We start from the raw sequence: 17,238 nt of genomic DNA, 5'->3' as shown, positions 1-17,238 counted from the left end.
GATATAAAAGCAAACATGTACTGTTTGTTCATTGTAGTGCATTTGATAAAGAGACTTGGTTGGCTCAAACATGCAGTTTGCTCTATTCCTAACCAGAAGGAACAGTTTCATCTTTATTTTATGCTGCCTCTTTTACATTTCATTGTATTCCACTGTTACAGTGTCATTTATACCACTTTATTATTGTCTGGGCCTCCCCTGAATGCATATAGTTACTATCTTAATGGTAATGGTGTAAAATACCAAAATATTACAGAGCCCTGCTTGAAATTTTTGCTCACTATAAAATATCAACATCTAGAAAAGATCATCCTATTTGTTTATTCATTGTGGTGTGAAAGATACACATTATAAATCTCCTTCTTCTCAAAGTTCCTCACAATGAAGGTGAAAATTAGTCATCTCTTGCAAGTGGAGTGCATCCAATTGAGAACAATATGCCAACAATTAATCAGGAAAAGATAGGCTTTCTCATTTTTAGATGAATACTCTGTCCTTTGTCTTATTTCCCCACAAACTGAGCGATTTGCACAGGAAATGCAATTATAGCAACCATTGGAAATGACTGTGCCACTACAACCAAGAGTGGTTTGTTTTTTTTCCTGCAACCATTTTCTCAAGTGATTGGAGAAGCGAGCTGTAAATGAATGAGGAGGCACATGAATAGTTCTCAGAATACACGTCATATTTTATGACCCGTAAGATCATGCAGACAACTTTTTTTTCTGTAATTACTCATTCAGATCTATATTGCTTCATTCAGGGAAGTGAGTCACATTTCAGCAGAAATGGATAACATTGTTTTGTTGCTAATGCTGAGAAGCTTGGTGCAGTCAAAAAAAAAAATATGTTGCTTAATATTCTCCAGCAATCTTCTGAATGTTCAAAAGCTTTTCTGCGGTGCCTAGGACCACCCCAGCTAAAGTTTCATGTTGGCTCCGTCAGGCAGTCATTGCTGCCTCTTACTGAAGGCTCAAGCCATTCAACCCACCATGGTAATTTAGATAGAGTGAATCACTACTCTCAAGGCCAAACACTTATAGGGGAAAGTCAGAAACTGGCAACTTCTTTTCAAAATAATTCCACAAGAACCTTTGAAAAAAGAGATTTCCAGCAAAAGCACTGGACTTAAACACATTCTGAGAAAAGCAAGTCTCTCCAGAGTCCTGATGTCTTACAAGCTGGTGATTTGTTTATATTGTACAGCTTGTTATATTGTAGTTAACTGTGCTCCCACTCTTCTTTCAAAATCAAACAGGAAGATGCAGTGATAGGAAATGACAGACTGCTGCAGTTACTGTCAATAGCATGTTAAAGATGTAAACAAACAGATCAAGAATTTGCGGCTATCGTGAGGGTTGCAAATTTATGCTGTATATTCGAGACTGGGAAATATGATCTTTAATGTCTGAATGTTTAGAGAAATCTAACTGACTGACTGATACTCTTAAAGCAAATGAATTGTTTTATATCAATAAATTGGATGATTATTTCTTGTGATTAATCCACAGAGAATTGCCGACTAGTAAACTTCAGACATTTTAAAGCATTCTAAAAATGGCTGTGAGATATGTGTAGACTTCCATCATCTCAGCTGATGACTCACTGCTTTATTTTGTCATGATGCTGCTACTAAAATTTGAATCCTAGTAACACTGATCATGTAATGTGTTACATTATATGTGTTTACATATAATCCCTTGTATCGATAGCTAGTTACCAAATAGTGCAGCTCCACTTTGGTTGATTATTAAAAGATTTATTTCTTCTTGTTTCAATTTCGAGTGCTTCTTTAGATCAAGTATAAATGTTAGAAAAGTGAGAACTGGCACACTTCCCTGTGGACTGTTTCTGGTTTCTTTAGGTTCAAGAAAACACAGTGGTGCGTGCAATGTCAGTGCTTAAAACTGTGCTGCCTGCGCCGATCTTAGAAACTGTAGCATTTTATCTAGGTGCGAACACGATCTCTCTGGACAAACAAGGAAGCCGAAGCTGTCCACACATGAATAAATACAACCAAGTGTTTTGTCAGCAGGCTAATTGTCAAAGCAGCTTTTGAGAAGGAGTGTAATTACTATGTAATCGGAGAGCTGTCAGAAAGAACTGCTAAGCAGTCATCATCTGTATGATGATCTGCCATCTGTAGCAATGTCTGCAGGAGAGAGAGGGAGAGAGAAGAGGAGAGATGGAAAAACAGTAATGTGAAGCTGCTCGCATTCACTGCTCTCCGATGGAATCAACTTTCTAAGTGTATTTACAAATCATACGTTAGAAATAAATGGCAGAGATTTTAAGCACAATGTGAGCTGATGAATGCCTATATGGCTGTGTAGGAGCACATTATGTGTGGGTAAATGGAATGTCTGTTTCTATAATGCAATAATTATGTAATCCCTGAAATATTGGTTACATCCCGATTCCCCTGCTAAGAAATGGCTTAAAAGAAATTTCTGTCTTTGATCAGACAGAAAGTCAGGAGAAGAGTGGGCAAGGCTGCAAAAGCACTGAAGGTACTCTGGCAGGAAATATGATGGAATTCACACAGCTGCTGCTGCTTCTTCTTCTTCTTCTTCTTTTTTTTCCTCAAAACCCCCAGTCCCTGAAAATTGCCAACTCTCTTTGCAGAGTAAATCCCCAAAACTCACCTAGGGCAAGGTTGTTCTAATGGTTCCAAATTCCACTGGGTACTGCCCCCCAACCCCCCAGCCCCTCCCCATTACGAAACACCACCCTCACTCCACCTTCAGGGCTTCTCAGTGAAAAGCTGCTGTCTTTTTTCACTACTAAAGAATACTGCTGTCTTCAACAGCTGAGGTGAAAAGAAATGTAGCCATTGATGAGAAAGAATGTATTGATTTTGAACATCCTACCTAGTCTAGATGGCTTGTTTTATCATAGAGTCCATTTATTATTCATTTCACATAAAAGTCAATCTGGGATTTTTTTTAAGTGATCTCCCATTTTTAACAGTATGTTTTCTGAATTTCAATCAAGCAGAGTGAAGGTTCTGCATTTTATTTTCATGTCTCTCTTTTTTTCACTGTTTCTTTTTGCATTTTTTCTGTAATTGTAAATATTCCTCTGTGCGTATATAAAAAGTAAGCAGAATACCTTAAGCAGTAATAGGAAAGCTACGGCCTCCATAAGTTATCTGTGATCTGTTTTGATGGAATTCTTGTGATGCACACATACTGCAATTTTCCTATTGGAGAAGGGCGAGCCAGTCAAAGCAAATGCCCTTTCAATTCCATTAGCAGTTGCATCAGTCTCTTAATGGAGAGTAAAATGGCACAAGACCTTTTGCAGTACTTATACAATGAATATGAAAAGGCTTTCACTAAGGCTGCCAAGCTTAGTGGGTGCAAAACGGCTTTTAATTGTGTCCCAACTCAGTGTTGGAACATTATGCGCTGTATTCCAGGCTTGTCAATGCTTTAATCAAAAAAATATATTTTCAAAGGATGAACATCATAGAAACCTAATTGGTCTAAATGCCCCAGTATCAAGAAGGGGTATGAAACAGATTCTAGAAAATGTAGTGATAGCTTAACTCAGCTTACTGACAGTGATAGCCTCTGTTACAGTTATTCAGAATGGACCAAATCTGTGAACAGACACATCTAAGCTATTTTAGATTGTCTGCTTACCGAGCAAAAAATGTCTTCTATAAAAACTGTGTAGGGGTGTCGTCCTAGACTTTTCTGGTTCACTAATACCGCTCAGTGCACTTTTCTCTTGTAAACACACTGCAGTAGGAAAGTCTTCAGATCACAAACTTCTAAAAACAGAGTATTAAAAGAAATTAAAAACAAAGATCCACCCTCGTTGGTGTTTATGCAAATATGCAGGGGCTTCATAAATCTACATTTGATACCGCAAGCGTCATTAAGATGAGAATGAGTCTGTCATTTCAGCACTTGCATGCAGTATTAATCACAAAGGTCCTTTTAAACCATGTTGCTGATGGAGATGATGACAAGCTGAAGTTGAGGAATTATGCAAAGGAGGCATCCGTCTTGATCTGATTTCAAAGCAAAGCCCCATAAACCACACAGCTGTTTCATCTGCCTTTCTAGTCACTAAGTCTTCACATTAAAGGGCAGCTTAATTCCCTCTGTGTCTTGATGGAAGACAATGCCAGGTTTCTTAGAGGGTCATTGTTTTAGTTTGCTTCTTTTCTTTTTTTAAACACACAGTCCAACATCTGCTAGGCCGTGGATAATGTAAATGAAATTGCTATGGCACCATAAGCCCATAATTTAGCATGGTTTGCTTTTCAAGCCTTCAAATCTGACAGTGAAGTTCACAGAGAATGTGCAGTGGACTGCTACTCTCCTGCTACCACTTTTTCCTCATTGGTTAACATGGAATCAGAAGGAGAGAGGGTGTCTCAGACCATGTCCTGAGTGAAATTGGATTCAAACTCACATCTCAAATTAGAGACCAGAAACCATTGCACCTCATACTACTCCGATATAAGAACACCTACTGTGTGCAGCGAAATTGATCACGTGAAAAAAAAAGTATGTGTTGTTATGACCTATACATACAGCCTAGGATTTCAGAATGGTAGACTTGAAAGGCTCGATAGTATATGAAATGTAGCATGCTATTAAAATGTTGATTCTTATAATAAAATACAGACAAGTCTCTTTTAGAAGCTCACCATTTGATCTTAACCAGACAAAGATTAAGGGGATGACATATGTTGCATAATTAAAGTCCGCACAGAGTTGTGTTTCAGATGTAAACACTTAAAAGAGCATAACGCTGTGATATATCTCAGTGCAATTCTTCAAAGAGTTAAGTGGTCAATAGGGTTACTCCCTAGATTTATACTGTGTATGTGCTGATATAGAGAGACGCCATTTCATCAAGCTTCCCAAGGCTGTCGCTTCTCCCTCGGTGTGACATCGAGAATCTGGTATATTTACCACATTTTGAGACAGTTTTTGGCACTTTCTGTTTAGGTAAACCATTGTTTTTTGTTCAGTGCCTGCTACATCTGTCTTTGTAACAGGCACCTCAGTGGATTGTGGCACAGCAGCCTTGTAGCAGTTTGTAAAGCACTGCATAGGATGCAGCTTAATGTAGTTCATGGGGTTTTATGTTCTCTTAGTTCATTGTGGGATTATACATTCAAATGCTGCATGACAAATCCTACTCCTTTGAAGGTGTGGGGAATTTTGTGTTTACTGAGCACTTTGCTTAGCATGTGCTCTGAGATTTAAAAAAAAAAATGAAACAGCTTATTTTCATGTTATAGTTCAGGCATGCCTTTAACATGTTGAATCATCAGAAATTGATTCAGGAGTAATCAAACTGATGACAGAGGAAGTGTTCAGACTCGAGGCTCATCTTTTTGCTTACTGTGGTGGCACTGCTCCCAAAAACCATAATCCACCTGCGCTGCGTACCACATTTTTATGGGTTTGAATTAAGTTCCATTTTCAAACTCTCAGGGTAAGTTGCAAAATAAACAAGAGTAATTAAGGCATTAAAATAAAGATTTGTTCAGATCTCCCATGTGCAGTATTTATAATGTGTGACGGTAGGACAGATTGTTTTTAGTGATTTTAGTGATTTTAGTGAAATATTTCATTTGATTGGTTGGAGATTATATTCAGCTTCGTTAAAATCCTTTTGTAGTCACTATAAAGGAATGTGCCTACGTTTTGCTTTTTAAAATAATACTTTCTTGCTGTAAACATTTCACTTGCTTCCACGTTAGATACTTCCTTGTGTTATCGTCTTGATTGTCCCCTCAGCTGCATTCTCCTTTCCTGCTCATTGACATTTCACTGGTACACTGGTGCATGCTGATTACATGAAAGTGCTTCTGCTGGAAAGTGGAGCTCACGGGTGCTGCAGGCTCATACAGTGGAATTAGACCCAAAGGTGAAGTAAAACCAGCCAGTGTTGATAGATAATCCACATTTCTATTAGCCTACTTAGCACTTTTCTAATAGAGCCCATAGTCTAGCCTGGGAGATGAGTGGGCTGCTGTGTTTTTCGTTATTACTAAGTCATGTCAACCATATATTTTTTAAAATACTCATACTGTAGCTGATCTTAGGCAATTAGCGTTCAGAACTGACTTTGAATGTGGTGATGTCAGGTGATGAGAGGCTTGTGTTTGATTGGATTTGATAAAACTCTAATCATGGGCCACAAAAAGGAGAAAAAAACCAACCTTCATCTGCGCCTGATGATTTGCTTTTATGGACTTTACAGCCACATGCTGATGCTATGTAATTGCAGTCAGGAATTAATTAAATTTTGATTGGCCTTCTGAACCAGCATTGTGGACTCTTGTCACTACTGATTCTGCTCTGTCACGTCCATCTGTGTAACTTTGTGTCAGCTGTCTATGTGAAGACCTACCTCCTCGTTTGTGTGTCTAAAGATGAAAGTGATGTTCTTGGAAATTATATTAAAAAGCCATGTGTATGTGTGTATGTAGGTGCACGTTGCTACTGCATGTAAAAAAAAGCCCAACGTTTTTTTTCCTTGTTTTTACTTACTTGAAGATTTTTCCTTGCTGTGAATGGCTTTCATGTTTCCTCTGAGCTATATGGAACTAAATGGCTCATTTGCCAGAACTGAATAGGTTGTTTTATGCATAGGGTTGCACACTGAAAAGTGAAAGCACATAGACAAGGATGCAAATTGCTTGGTCATTAAAGGATCCTTTCAAAATGATGACTTGAGTCCTTTCAATGAAGCTGTTCCTTGCAGCCAACAGCGCAGATTTTGATCCTTGTGTACATTGTTGAGTAAGCAAAGGTTAAATCATACACTGAAAATCAGTGTTCATGTGCTGTAAATTTAAACTCATAGGCTTCTAGGCTTCATAAAAAATCATGCTGTCAGTGCAAAAACAACAGGAGCTCCTAAAAAAAAAAAAAAAATAACACAACTCCCGACTTTTTCAATATTCTTCAGGCTCTCTGTAAGGCAAGAAAGACGATACCCATTTGGGGCTCATTGGAGCAAATCAGAATTGTCAGCACTGTGGGTTTTTACCTTTTAAACAGGGAAGATGGATAGATAATCACCACATGCCATTCTGGGGGCCAATTACACAGCTTTGTGTGAAATTGGAAAACCTGTTCTCTCAGAGCTCTAATGGATGTTCTGGTCATTAGTTATTTGAGAGTCTTCTCTGGCTGTAATCAAACATGAAACATTGCGTTAAGCGCCCATAAAAGAACAGCTGCCTCTCTAAGTGACCTTCTGTTTAAGAGAACCCAACTGTCAGCCATGTGGCGTTTTGTGACAATTATTATGTGTATCGCCATAAAAGCACTTCTTATTTCCTGTTTTTTTGCAGTGGTTGCATCTCATTTTAATGTCTTGCTCTCGGTTGTATTTACCTTTCTGGGTCTGTTAAGTGGCACTGTGCTGTCATAGCTCGCATATAAGGCAAATGCATAATCTTACCCATCTGCTCTCTCTTCGCAGTCGCGTCGCTTCAGTCTGGGTGTAATTTTAATCAGCAAAATAAATTATTTATCCCTAATAGTATCCCACTATTAGGGATACTTAAACTGCTATGCTGATGCCTGTTTTTCTCTCTCCTCCTCTCCAGGTGACCATCTGTCAAGTCAGCAAGCTCCACCTCCTCTGCCACCAGCTCCACCCCCACACAGGCAACACCCCTCCATCACTTCCCTGAGCCGCAGCTCACTGGCCAATCAAAGGAGCCCGAGTCCACCACCCACAGCCGGCCTGGCGGCTGACTTGCAGAGTACGGCGGAATGCGTCCAGCTGCAGGACAGCTGGGTCCTGGGCAGCAATGTGGCCCTGGAGAGCAGGTGAGTGAACCATGGTGACCTACAACAGAACTGAAAGATTCAGGTCCAGATGTTATACTTGATGTATTTTCACCACTTTACATGCTGCATTTTTCATTTGAAAAGTGAGGGAAGTGGAAGTTGGCATATCTGTGTGCTGCGTGTTGAATTTTAATGCCTTTTTTTTTGGTCACGTGTTTCATGTGTCCTAAATCTGGTGACCTGTCTCATTAATCCACTGGCCTGTTTGATGTGCTTTTAAGACATCAGCCCATATTTCTAAAACTTACAGTCAGAGTTACCAGTCACTCAGTCTGTCATTAATGAACCAGCAGTTTGTTTTTTGTTGCCAAAAATGAGCTTTATATTTGTGTTTTTATGCTTTCTGCACATCTTTGTGATCATTTTAATGATCTGCACGGACCCATATACACGATCAGCGGTGGACGAAGGCACTGAATACATGGCAGTCTTAGTAGATGATAGTCTTGTTGGTAGCTTGCAACTTCCCCAAGACAACAGCGGGGCACTCCAACAGCCGAGGCCGTGGAACACACTGAGAATTTCACAACACAGATTTTTAATAGCTGATGATTTTATCAATGTTTTGGTGCCATTCCTACAAACATGAGATGGTCACTCTATAATTTAAGGATTTCTCGACCAATTTTTAAAGTGATATTACACTGACACATGTTCATGACATAATATAGTTCCCTATATACCAGTTCATCACATTTCTACACTTTGTATGAATCTAAAGGGGTGATTGCTAAGTCGGAGAGAGACAATGAGAAGGAAAATACATGATTAGGGAGAAGTATGTGAATATCTCTGAACTTGACAGTTATAATCAGAGAGGCCATAACTTAACAAGAAACTTGGTAAGCAGAGAGTGTGTTATACCAAAATCTGCTGCGCAAGACACTACTTTGTCATAAGAGCCACTGCCAAGTTTTCCCCCTGAAACATTAGTTACATCTTTCTTAATCAGTGAGCTCAAAATATCCTGGCTAATGAAGTGTGGTACATTGCGCTGTGACTCAGAAATGGCCTAGAGTAGATGATTGCATTCTAGCCTGATATTTCACTGGCACAGCGTCCCCTTTCTGAGGCTCAGATGAATGTAAACTTTGAATTTTGCGTGTGGCAGCATGGGCTAACAATCTCCTATGATCTGACTGAATCAATTGGGATACGTGGTGACAGTCTCACTTTCTTGGGAAGATGTGGTGATTGAATACTAACCGCTCAATGACCTTGAGCTGTCTTAGCTATATCGACAAAACAATATGTGCACACCTATCATCAGCTGAGGCATAAATCACTATCACCACAGTGGACTCTAAATCAAGTGCTTGTCAGTGGGTGGGAACAGGGGGTTGCCGAGAACCAACTGGGCCAAAAGGGAAGACCCGGTTCAGCACATAATTATAGATGTCAAGAAAACCACCAGGTTGGGAAATGTAAACAGAAGCTCAAGAAAGTATTCATTAGGCAGCCTTCAGGGGGTTTTGGGGCTGCAAAGTCCTGGCACAGCACATAAGAAGGTGGCCCAGAGTACCACAGGGATATGAATCTCTTTTGATTCCTCAACAGTGACTTGAATTTTATTTCTGATGGAGCGTAGTAGACGTGGCCATATGCGCAGACAATAAATAATTCTGTACAAGGCAGTTGATTAAAAAAGTGTCAAGTATAAATCATAATGTTATGATCTTGTTTAATATATTTCCTGTGACACCAAGACCTCCTTGAAAATAAAGCACTCATTTGACAGCATTAGCTACTTTTACAGCAATTAGCCATAATGAATTTTGTGTGTGTAACCTCCCATAAAAGTGTTGGGCTTCAAAGCACGAGTGCACTAATTTGACTCAATACCAACTAGCTTTCACAATGAATAGCTTTCAGTGTTCTTTAAAATGAGTGAAGTGCTGCACTCAGTAACTACTGCTGTAAGTCCTGCTCATTATTATATGGTGAGCGAATATCACTGATCCCACTGTGATTATGCTGCCACAGCTGTGTTAAAAATCAGAGTTTGATTTTGCCTCATTTACTCCAGCAGTTTAAACATATTAAACATATACATTAAGCAGATAAAGAAAAATTAAAATGAAACAGTCATCAAATGTTTTACAACTTGAACCCAGCTATAATTTGTAAAGGAAAAATATTATCATATCCTTTTCAAATAACTGTATAAATGTATTCGAGGTGAGCTTTTGTGCTAGGATCGTGTAATGTAAAGTGCTCAATTAGCTGACAAGTGCATGTTCAGCTTTATATTCGCTGTTATTCTGAAGAGCTAAGGAGACATTCAGATCCTTAAAAAAAGTGTGGAGTAGTTTTAATAAGCCCCCCAGGTTTTCCTCTTACTCATGACTTGGCTTCACTTTTCTCTGTGATATTTTCAATTAGAAATATTCAATTGAATTTCATTGTAAAATGAACTGTCATGTCTCTTAAGAGACTGGTGTACATCTGGAGTAATTATTCTTGAGCAGTGCTTAATCATTTGGGTGATATGGTATCAGTAATGTTGATGCCTTTATGGTGTAAGCTATAAGCTCTGTGTGTGTTCCACTGTAGAAAAGACATGAAGGTGTCTGCTTTCCTAAATGGAAAGAGGAAGTTTCAACATTTTTAGCACTCCATTTCAATGAGATTCAAGTAGCAAAGTCGTTATGACATTTGAGGATGATTCCTTTGAAGGCCAGCATAGCCACACGTTGCAGTTATAAATGTACTGTCAATCCTCATTGGATTCATGCATCATGGGAGTCCTTTGGTGAAATGAAATTATGTCTCTGCTCTAAAATCATCATGTGTCCCTCAGATACTGCATTTTCCTCATGGAAAATGTACTAGAATTGTTCTCGGGGGTGAAAAAGAACTGCAGAAGTAATCCAAGAGGATTTGGTTTATGTGTGTGCGTGCAGAGTTGTTTGTGTGGGACGTACATGTAAATCATGACTCAGACGGTCATGCTTCAGATAACAAAGGAGAAAGGGAACTTTTCTTTGTTCTTGTACAACAGCCACTGTGTCATGATTGCACCAGAACTGATTAGTCATGTGTAAGACACCAGCCAACTAGCCTTTTGGAAGAGAAAGGAGCATGCAGCGATGGCTGGTTACCTGCCAAAATGGATGGTGGTGTAGACAAAGTGGTAATCCTCAAGACATTTTTTTCTTTTTCTGCATGTTTTGCTTTTTATTTATTTTGCCAACATCGTTGGTGCCAAGCACATTTCTGTGGTGTTTCCAGGTTTCTGCATTATTTCCCTCTAGCCTTTATTTTAGACTAGTCTATAAACAACTGCTGCTGGTGCTGCTGGTGGTTGTGCTGCTACTGTTGCTGGCAAAATGTAGTGCATCTTTTTTAAACATGAACAGTGTTACATTATAAGGAAAACTAGATTCATCTAAAAGACACATTATAAATGTAACCTTATTGGAAGGAACCACAAATATATCTCAAAACTGGGTTTCATGCAGACTGTCTCAGACATGCTGTTATGCTATAAAAAACACATCATTGTATACATAAACACTAAGCTATCAAACCTATTCAGATTCACTAAATACGATAAAATCCATGTGCATGTCTGGTGGAGTGACTCAAGATGGAACCATGCTGATCAATGGCACTAAAAGTGTGGTGACGCAAAAATACATTCACAGTGCAGAGCTAGCTCTAACAGATTAGCACTTGCTTGCACACCCACTGTTGAGAGGGCAGGTGCTAATCTGGAGGAGAGACCATAACTGCAGCAAGTGTGAAAACAAGTCACCGCAATGCCAACTCACATCTGTAGTCTTTTTTTGGCCGTATTTAAAGCAGCCTGATTATTCCAGCTCTCACCTTGAAATGCTAATGCTAATACTGAAAGCGGCTAATGGCCAGATTACATATTCGCAGGGCTTCGATTTACATTGTTTCTAGTGTGCTCTCTCACCCCGACAGCTGGAGGTTAGCCGTAGACAAATCCACCCACTCACTGTTTAGTCTTTTGTCCTCTATGAGGATTTTTTCAAATGTCATCATGATGACAAGCAATGTTGTGAGAGCAGAGGAGACCAGGCTGGCTGCTGCTTTTGTGTTTTCGGGCATCTCAATGGGACAGACAGGCGTGCACACAAACACACTGCGATCACACTGACACACAGCCATTCACTCGCTCTCTATCCCTTTCAGTCTCACACTCTCTTGATTGTCTCTTTTCCCTCTCGCTCACTCACAACACACCACACTGCTATCACTGGGGCTGGCTGGATTAGCATAGTAATGTGCCTTGTTGCATCACACTGGCTGTAATCAATTACAGCCGGTCATCCAGTGTCTATAGCTGCAGACATTTACACTAGTCTGCTGTTTGTTAATCATGTCCAACAGCATTTCATCTTTAGACCCCTTCAGTCTGCTCTTTAGAGAAAAGTGCGGGCAAACATGAAAACCATCAGCACTAGAATTACTGAAAACGCCAAGTTCAATAAACGTCCCATATAAGAATTAGTCTTGGTAAGGCTGGTGCACACACATTCTAACAACTTTCAGACTGACCCTGCATTCTCAAGTACGAAGCAAAGAGGGATTTAACTGATGCAAGTATACCTGATTTTACAGTTTTAAACCACTAATGAATGTGCCGTATGTTCTTGGTAATTATACACTGATTAGCCTCAACACTAAAACCACTGACAGGTGAAGTGAATAACACTGATTATCTCCTTACAATGACATCTGTCAGGGGCTGGATATATTGGGCAGCGCGCGTACAGTTCGTCAAGCCGATGTGTTGGAAGGAGGAAAAATGGGCAAGTCTGAAGATCTCTGAATTTTGACAAGGGCTAATTTGTGATGCCAAGAAAACTGAGTCAGAGCATCTCAAAAACAGCAAGTCTTGTTAGGATTTCTGGCATGTAGTGGTTAGTAACTACCAAAGGTTGTCTATGGAGGCACACGTGGTGAAACTGCTCCAGGGAGCCCATAGTGATCGCACAAAAAAAAAAGCTATTGTAGTACAAACTGCAGAAAATTGTAATGATGGCTATGATAGAAAGTTGTCAAAACACACAGTGTGTGTCTACTGTTGAAAGTACCTGCAGTTGGCACCGTGGAGTGTGCATGCCTGTTTTTTGCCTAGAGGAGAGATGGCCGCAAGGTTTGTACTGTGGAAAGAAGAGCCAGTGCTAGTATTCGTGTGGATGTTGCTTGGACATTAAAAATGGATCTAAACATTGGTGCAGATGACATATATCCCTTCTTGGCAACAGTATTTACTGATGGCAGTGGCCATTATCAGCAGGATAATGCACTCTGTGACACGGTAAAAAATGTTCAGAAGCAGTTTGAGGAACATGACAGAGATTTTGAACTGTCATGTCGGCTCACATCGACTTGACCCGACCTTCAAATTCCCAAGATCTCAATCCGATCAGGCATCTGTGGGTTTTGTTGGAAAAACAAGTCAGATCTATGGAAGCCCCATCTTGCGACTTATAGGACTTAAAGGATCTGCAGCTAAGGTCTTGGTTCCAGTTACCACAAGACATCTTAAGAGGTCTTTTGGAGTCAATGCCTTGACGGATCAGAGGTGTTTTGGCAGCACTAAGGGGGCTTGCATACTGTTAGGCTGCTGGTTTTACTGGTGTGGCAGATCTGTGAAGGTAGATTTGCATTATTCAGTCAGTTAATCAACTAAACATTGTAAATATCTATACCATTTTGTTTGATTTGTCTAGTAGTTGCTAAAAATGATACTTTGTGTATTTGTTTTTAGTGTCTAGTAGTAGTAGTCTCTTTCCTGAGAATGAAAATATAATGTATTCATAGCATTGCCCAAATAAAGGACACACAGATTTACTGCATTTATTTAGAGGCAAAACTGTCTCCAGATCATCTGCCTAACTTGCAATGGGTGTTCACCTTCCTCAGATAGAGTACATAACCCTTTCAGCACACACATACACGTCCATGTCTCTTTCTGTCTACCTCATCAGATTGCATCCACTTACACTTAACTCCCCCGATAGCCGTGTCTGTTTGCCTGCGTGTCTGACTACACGTCTGCCGCCTCCAACGTTGTGCAATTTTTGACCTCAATTCATACCCAACTGCATATTATAGAGTCTGCCGCAGCTACAGTACAGATTGTTCCAGACTGAGTGGTCTGAACTTCTCTTGGTTGCAGATGCCCGGTGCATTGTCATTCCAACAGTGAAACCTCATAACCTTTAAATGGAATCCCTGTCTGATCACAATGGCACGTGTCAATTGAAGCATTGAGGAGCCAGACGATACAAATCTGACATTTGTTCTTTTAGTCAAGAATTGATCAGTGGAGGTTTTACCTCAGAGATATGCTCACAGGAGAAACAAGAAACCTGAAATATCAGCGGCACCGCTGAAATACAAGAACTGCATTGTGGTGATGATGATGTGTCCTCCTGTCACATGTGTAAAATCTGTACGCCACTAATCAACTTTACTTAGAGACTAATTTTTTGTCTGGAAAAAGAAGAATGCAGCAAAAGATGAAAGAATAATTTTTATTCCCTGAACTATGTAGTCATGTGTTCATATTATATAATCAGCCAAAGTCTGATTATTATTAGTAAGTGTTACGACATGGATTTTCAGTCTTTAACTGCTCGACTTCAGATTTTTCGCTCAATTAGCCATTCTCAAGCTCTTTAGTACAGAATCACAGTCAGGATTAAAACAGCCTTTACAAAACTTACATTTGAGACTTCACAGATGCTGCACAAATAATTGATGAGCAAACACGGGTTTATCGGTTTACTGGTGTGTTTAAATTAGTGGTTACCGTGGCAACCAACTCCTCCAGGAGAATCTACATAACACATTAAACACGACTTGTGGAAAACATTGTGTAGGACTTTTAGCAGAATGTGAGAATAAGAAAGCAAATCGGTGCATTCTCTTGCCCTTGGTCTGTGAAATTTGACTAATTTAGCACATTTGTTCAAAGTGGTATTTAACTAACTTTTTTTTTGGCTTATGTAAGTCGTCGTTTGCCTGGGAGCCTGCATTTTATTACTATATCAGTTTAGATGTATTTGTATTTAATGTATTGTTTTAGTGTTGTCCTCACCTTTTATGCAGTTTTTTTTTCTCATAATCTTACAGCACTTAAGCACAAGATGGCCGAGTTCCAGTTGATATTAGGTGGTACATTAAGGCTATTTTCAGGTGTAATTTTGTGTGTTACAGGTGTGGGTGACTCATTCATGTATGAGTGAGTCAAGTGTTCATAAAGAGAAAAATCATAAATGAAGCTGTTAAGTATTTTCTGGAGTGCTAAACTACTTGGGGTCCCTTACATCTAGAGTTTACAATACTGGTGTGAAAAAAACATGTTATCAATTTTCTTACTGTATTCTTCTTTATTTTAACAAAAAACAGGTCATTGCAATAAGATTATACAGTTGAGGATTGGAAGAACATTTTCAATGCATGGTCAATCTGTCCAATTTCCCTGGCTGTCCACATAAGCCTGAAGGCATTTAGGTATTAATCTCTAAGTAGTGGCAAGAGTGGCAACAAGGCTTAATTCATTTACTTAAGAGCTTTTCACGTGGGGTTTAAAAGTTAATAGGACGATCACTCCGTAGTGCATTTGATTAAACCCTCTTAATTACCCCAGGTATAATGGGCTATTAGCAAAGGCCCAGTTGTAAAAGGGCAAGTGGGAGATGATTGTTTTTATGAGGTACTTCTTGTTCACCTTTTCCAATGTCAGGATTATACAGGATAGTAGATTATAACCCAGTTCCTCCTGTGGTGTGAGCCATGGGGAGTTGTAGCATTGCTGGGTATATTGAATTTTGATGATTCTTTATGCGTTTAACTATGTAAGTTTAATTTGGAACTGTATATGACTATTGGAGGCACACTGGACACAAAACCAGTAGCAATCTGGGGCCATTTTGTCAAAGATAACCACATGATAACTGTGTGAGGTAGAACCACTGACTTAATAATGCTTTTTTTTTTGTTTTTGTTTTTCTACAGGCACTTTCTTTTTAAAACGGGCACAGGGACGACACCTTTCTTTGGCGCAGCAGCCCCTGGGTACACCATGGCAACGGGGACTGTTTACTCCACACCTGCGCGTCCTTTGCCCAGAAACAGCCTGTCCAGGGGGGCTTTCAAGTTTAAGAAGTCCCCTAAACATTGCTCCTGGAAATGCACCGCCCTGATTGCTGTAGGCATAGCTGTGGTTCTGTCCATCATTCTCTGCTACTGCATAGGTAAGGCTAAGATAAACATAAATTGCAATGTAAAATCAGAAACAGTTTTTCATGATTAATCTCCAAATGCACAGCTCTGTTCACAACTTAATTAGCTTCTTTTTTTTGGTTTGTAAGGTTGTTTTTTTGTCAAGAATGTACCTTTTTTCAACAAAAGTTATATATTGCTGTTTAGGTTGAGAATAAAGAGTATAAAAGAAGAAAGAATGAAGGGAAATATACAATTTTAACCCCAGACATGATGCCTTGATCACGATTCTTATATTTTTCTAGTTCAGCCTTAGCTTTAAAAATGCATCATGACTATGTGGCTAATTAAATTCTTAGTAAGGGATTATTACATATGTACCTTACCAAATCTATTTTACAATTTAAATGCATGCTTCTTAAAATATGTGTTAAACAGAATATAACTAAACTCTGCTCCTGTCTCTTCACAGACAGACCTTTAAATTGAACTATTTTGTTGTCTGTGTTTAATGTCTGAATTTTGACAGCATCTTTTCAGTGCCCTATTATGTCTCAATTAGTAATGTAATGATAGCTCTTTACAAACAGCCACACAGCAGCAGCACAGGTTGGGTCAGGTGGGAAGACAAAAATAGGAATATGGAACCGGGGCAGGAGATCGTGGACATTTGTATCACAGCTTTTGGTCTCATTTTCAGGAACCTTATTTAAAACTAATTGAAATTTTAAAAGCTAAAAGAGCCACATGGTATTGGTTTCAAGGAATTTAGTTCTGATGCCTGAACACCTGAACTTTAACCCAGTTTAAGTGTTTCTTTATGTCACAATCATAGACACACCTCGTCTTAATTTCACAATGTATGTTCCCTATAAAATCTGCACGTCTTATCAGTTCAATACTTCTGCTATAGCAGCTTTTTAAATTCGCTTCTCTTCCAAACGTATCCTCCACACACTCGAGTACTCACAATGTTTTGCTGCTGATCCATTTGGAAAGAGTTCAGCAGGTGAAAATGTAATCTTTAAATTGCTCATATTACCCACTACTCTCGGCTGAACATCTTCACTGAGGTCTAAAAACAAGATTTCCCCCTTGATTCTCTGAAATAGCAATTAAGAGCAGATTCAGCCTGAAAATCCTAGCATCCACTGACAATATTTTTTTGGAACCATATATTGTTTATCGTGCA

The 17,238-nt window shown here is 39.3% G+C and overlaps 1 protein-coding gene across 8 annotated transcripts in view; it reads left to right on the top strand.

The window, feature by feature from the left end:
* Positions 1 to 17,238, top strand: part of si:dkey-237h12.3 (teneurin-3) — a 132,357-nt gene that overhangs the window by 50,695 nt on the left and 64,424 nt on the right. For all 8 annotated transcript variants that reach the window (XM_040010185.1, XM_040010186.1, XM_040010191.1 and 5 more), the window contains exons 5-6: positions 7,592 to 7,817; positions 15,840 to 16,078. In XM_040010185.1, coding sequence (XP_039866119.1) covers positions 7,592 to 7,817; positions 15,840 to 16,078 — 465 coding nt within the window. The remainder of the gene's footprint in view (positions 1 to 7,591; positions 7,818 to 15,839; positions 16,079 to 17,238) is intronic.

This window comes from Simochromis diagramma, unplaced genomic scaffold (assembly GCF_900408965.1).
Source record: "Simochromis diagramma unplaced genomic scaffold, fSimDia1.1 OVJJ01000585.1, whole genome shotgun sequence".
NCBI classification, from domain to species: domain Eukaryota; kingdom Metazoa; phylum Chordata; class Actinopteri; order Cichliformes; family Cichlidae; genus Simochromis; species Simochromis diagramma.
Note: the sequence above shows the minus strand (reverse complement) of the source record. Positions and strands in the feature narration are given on the sequence as shown.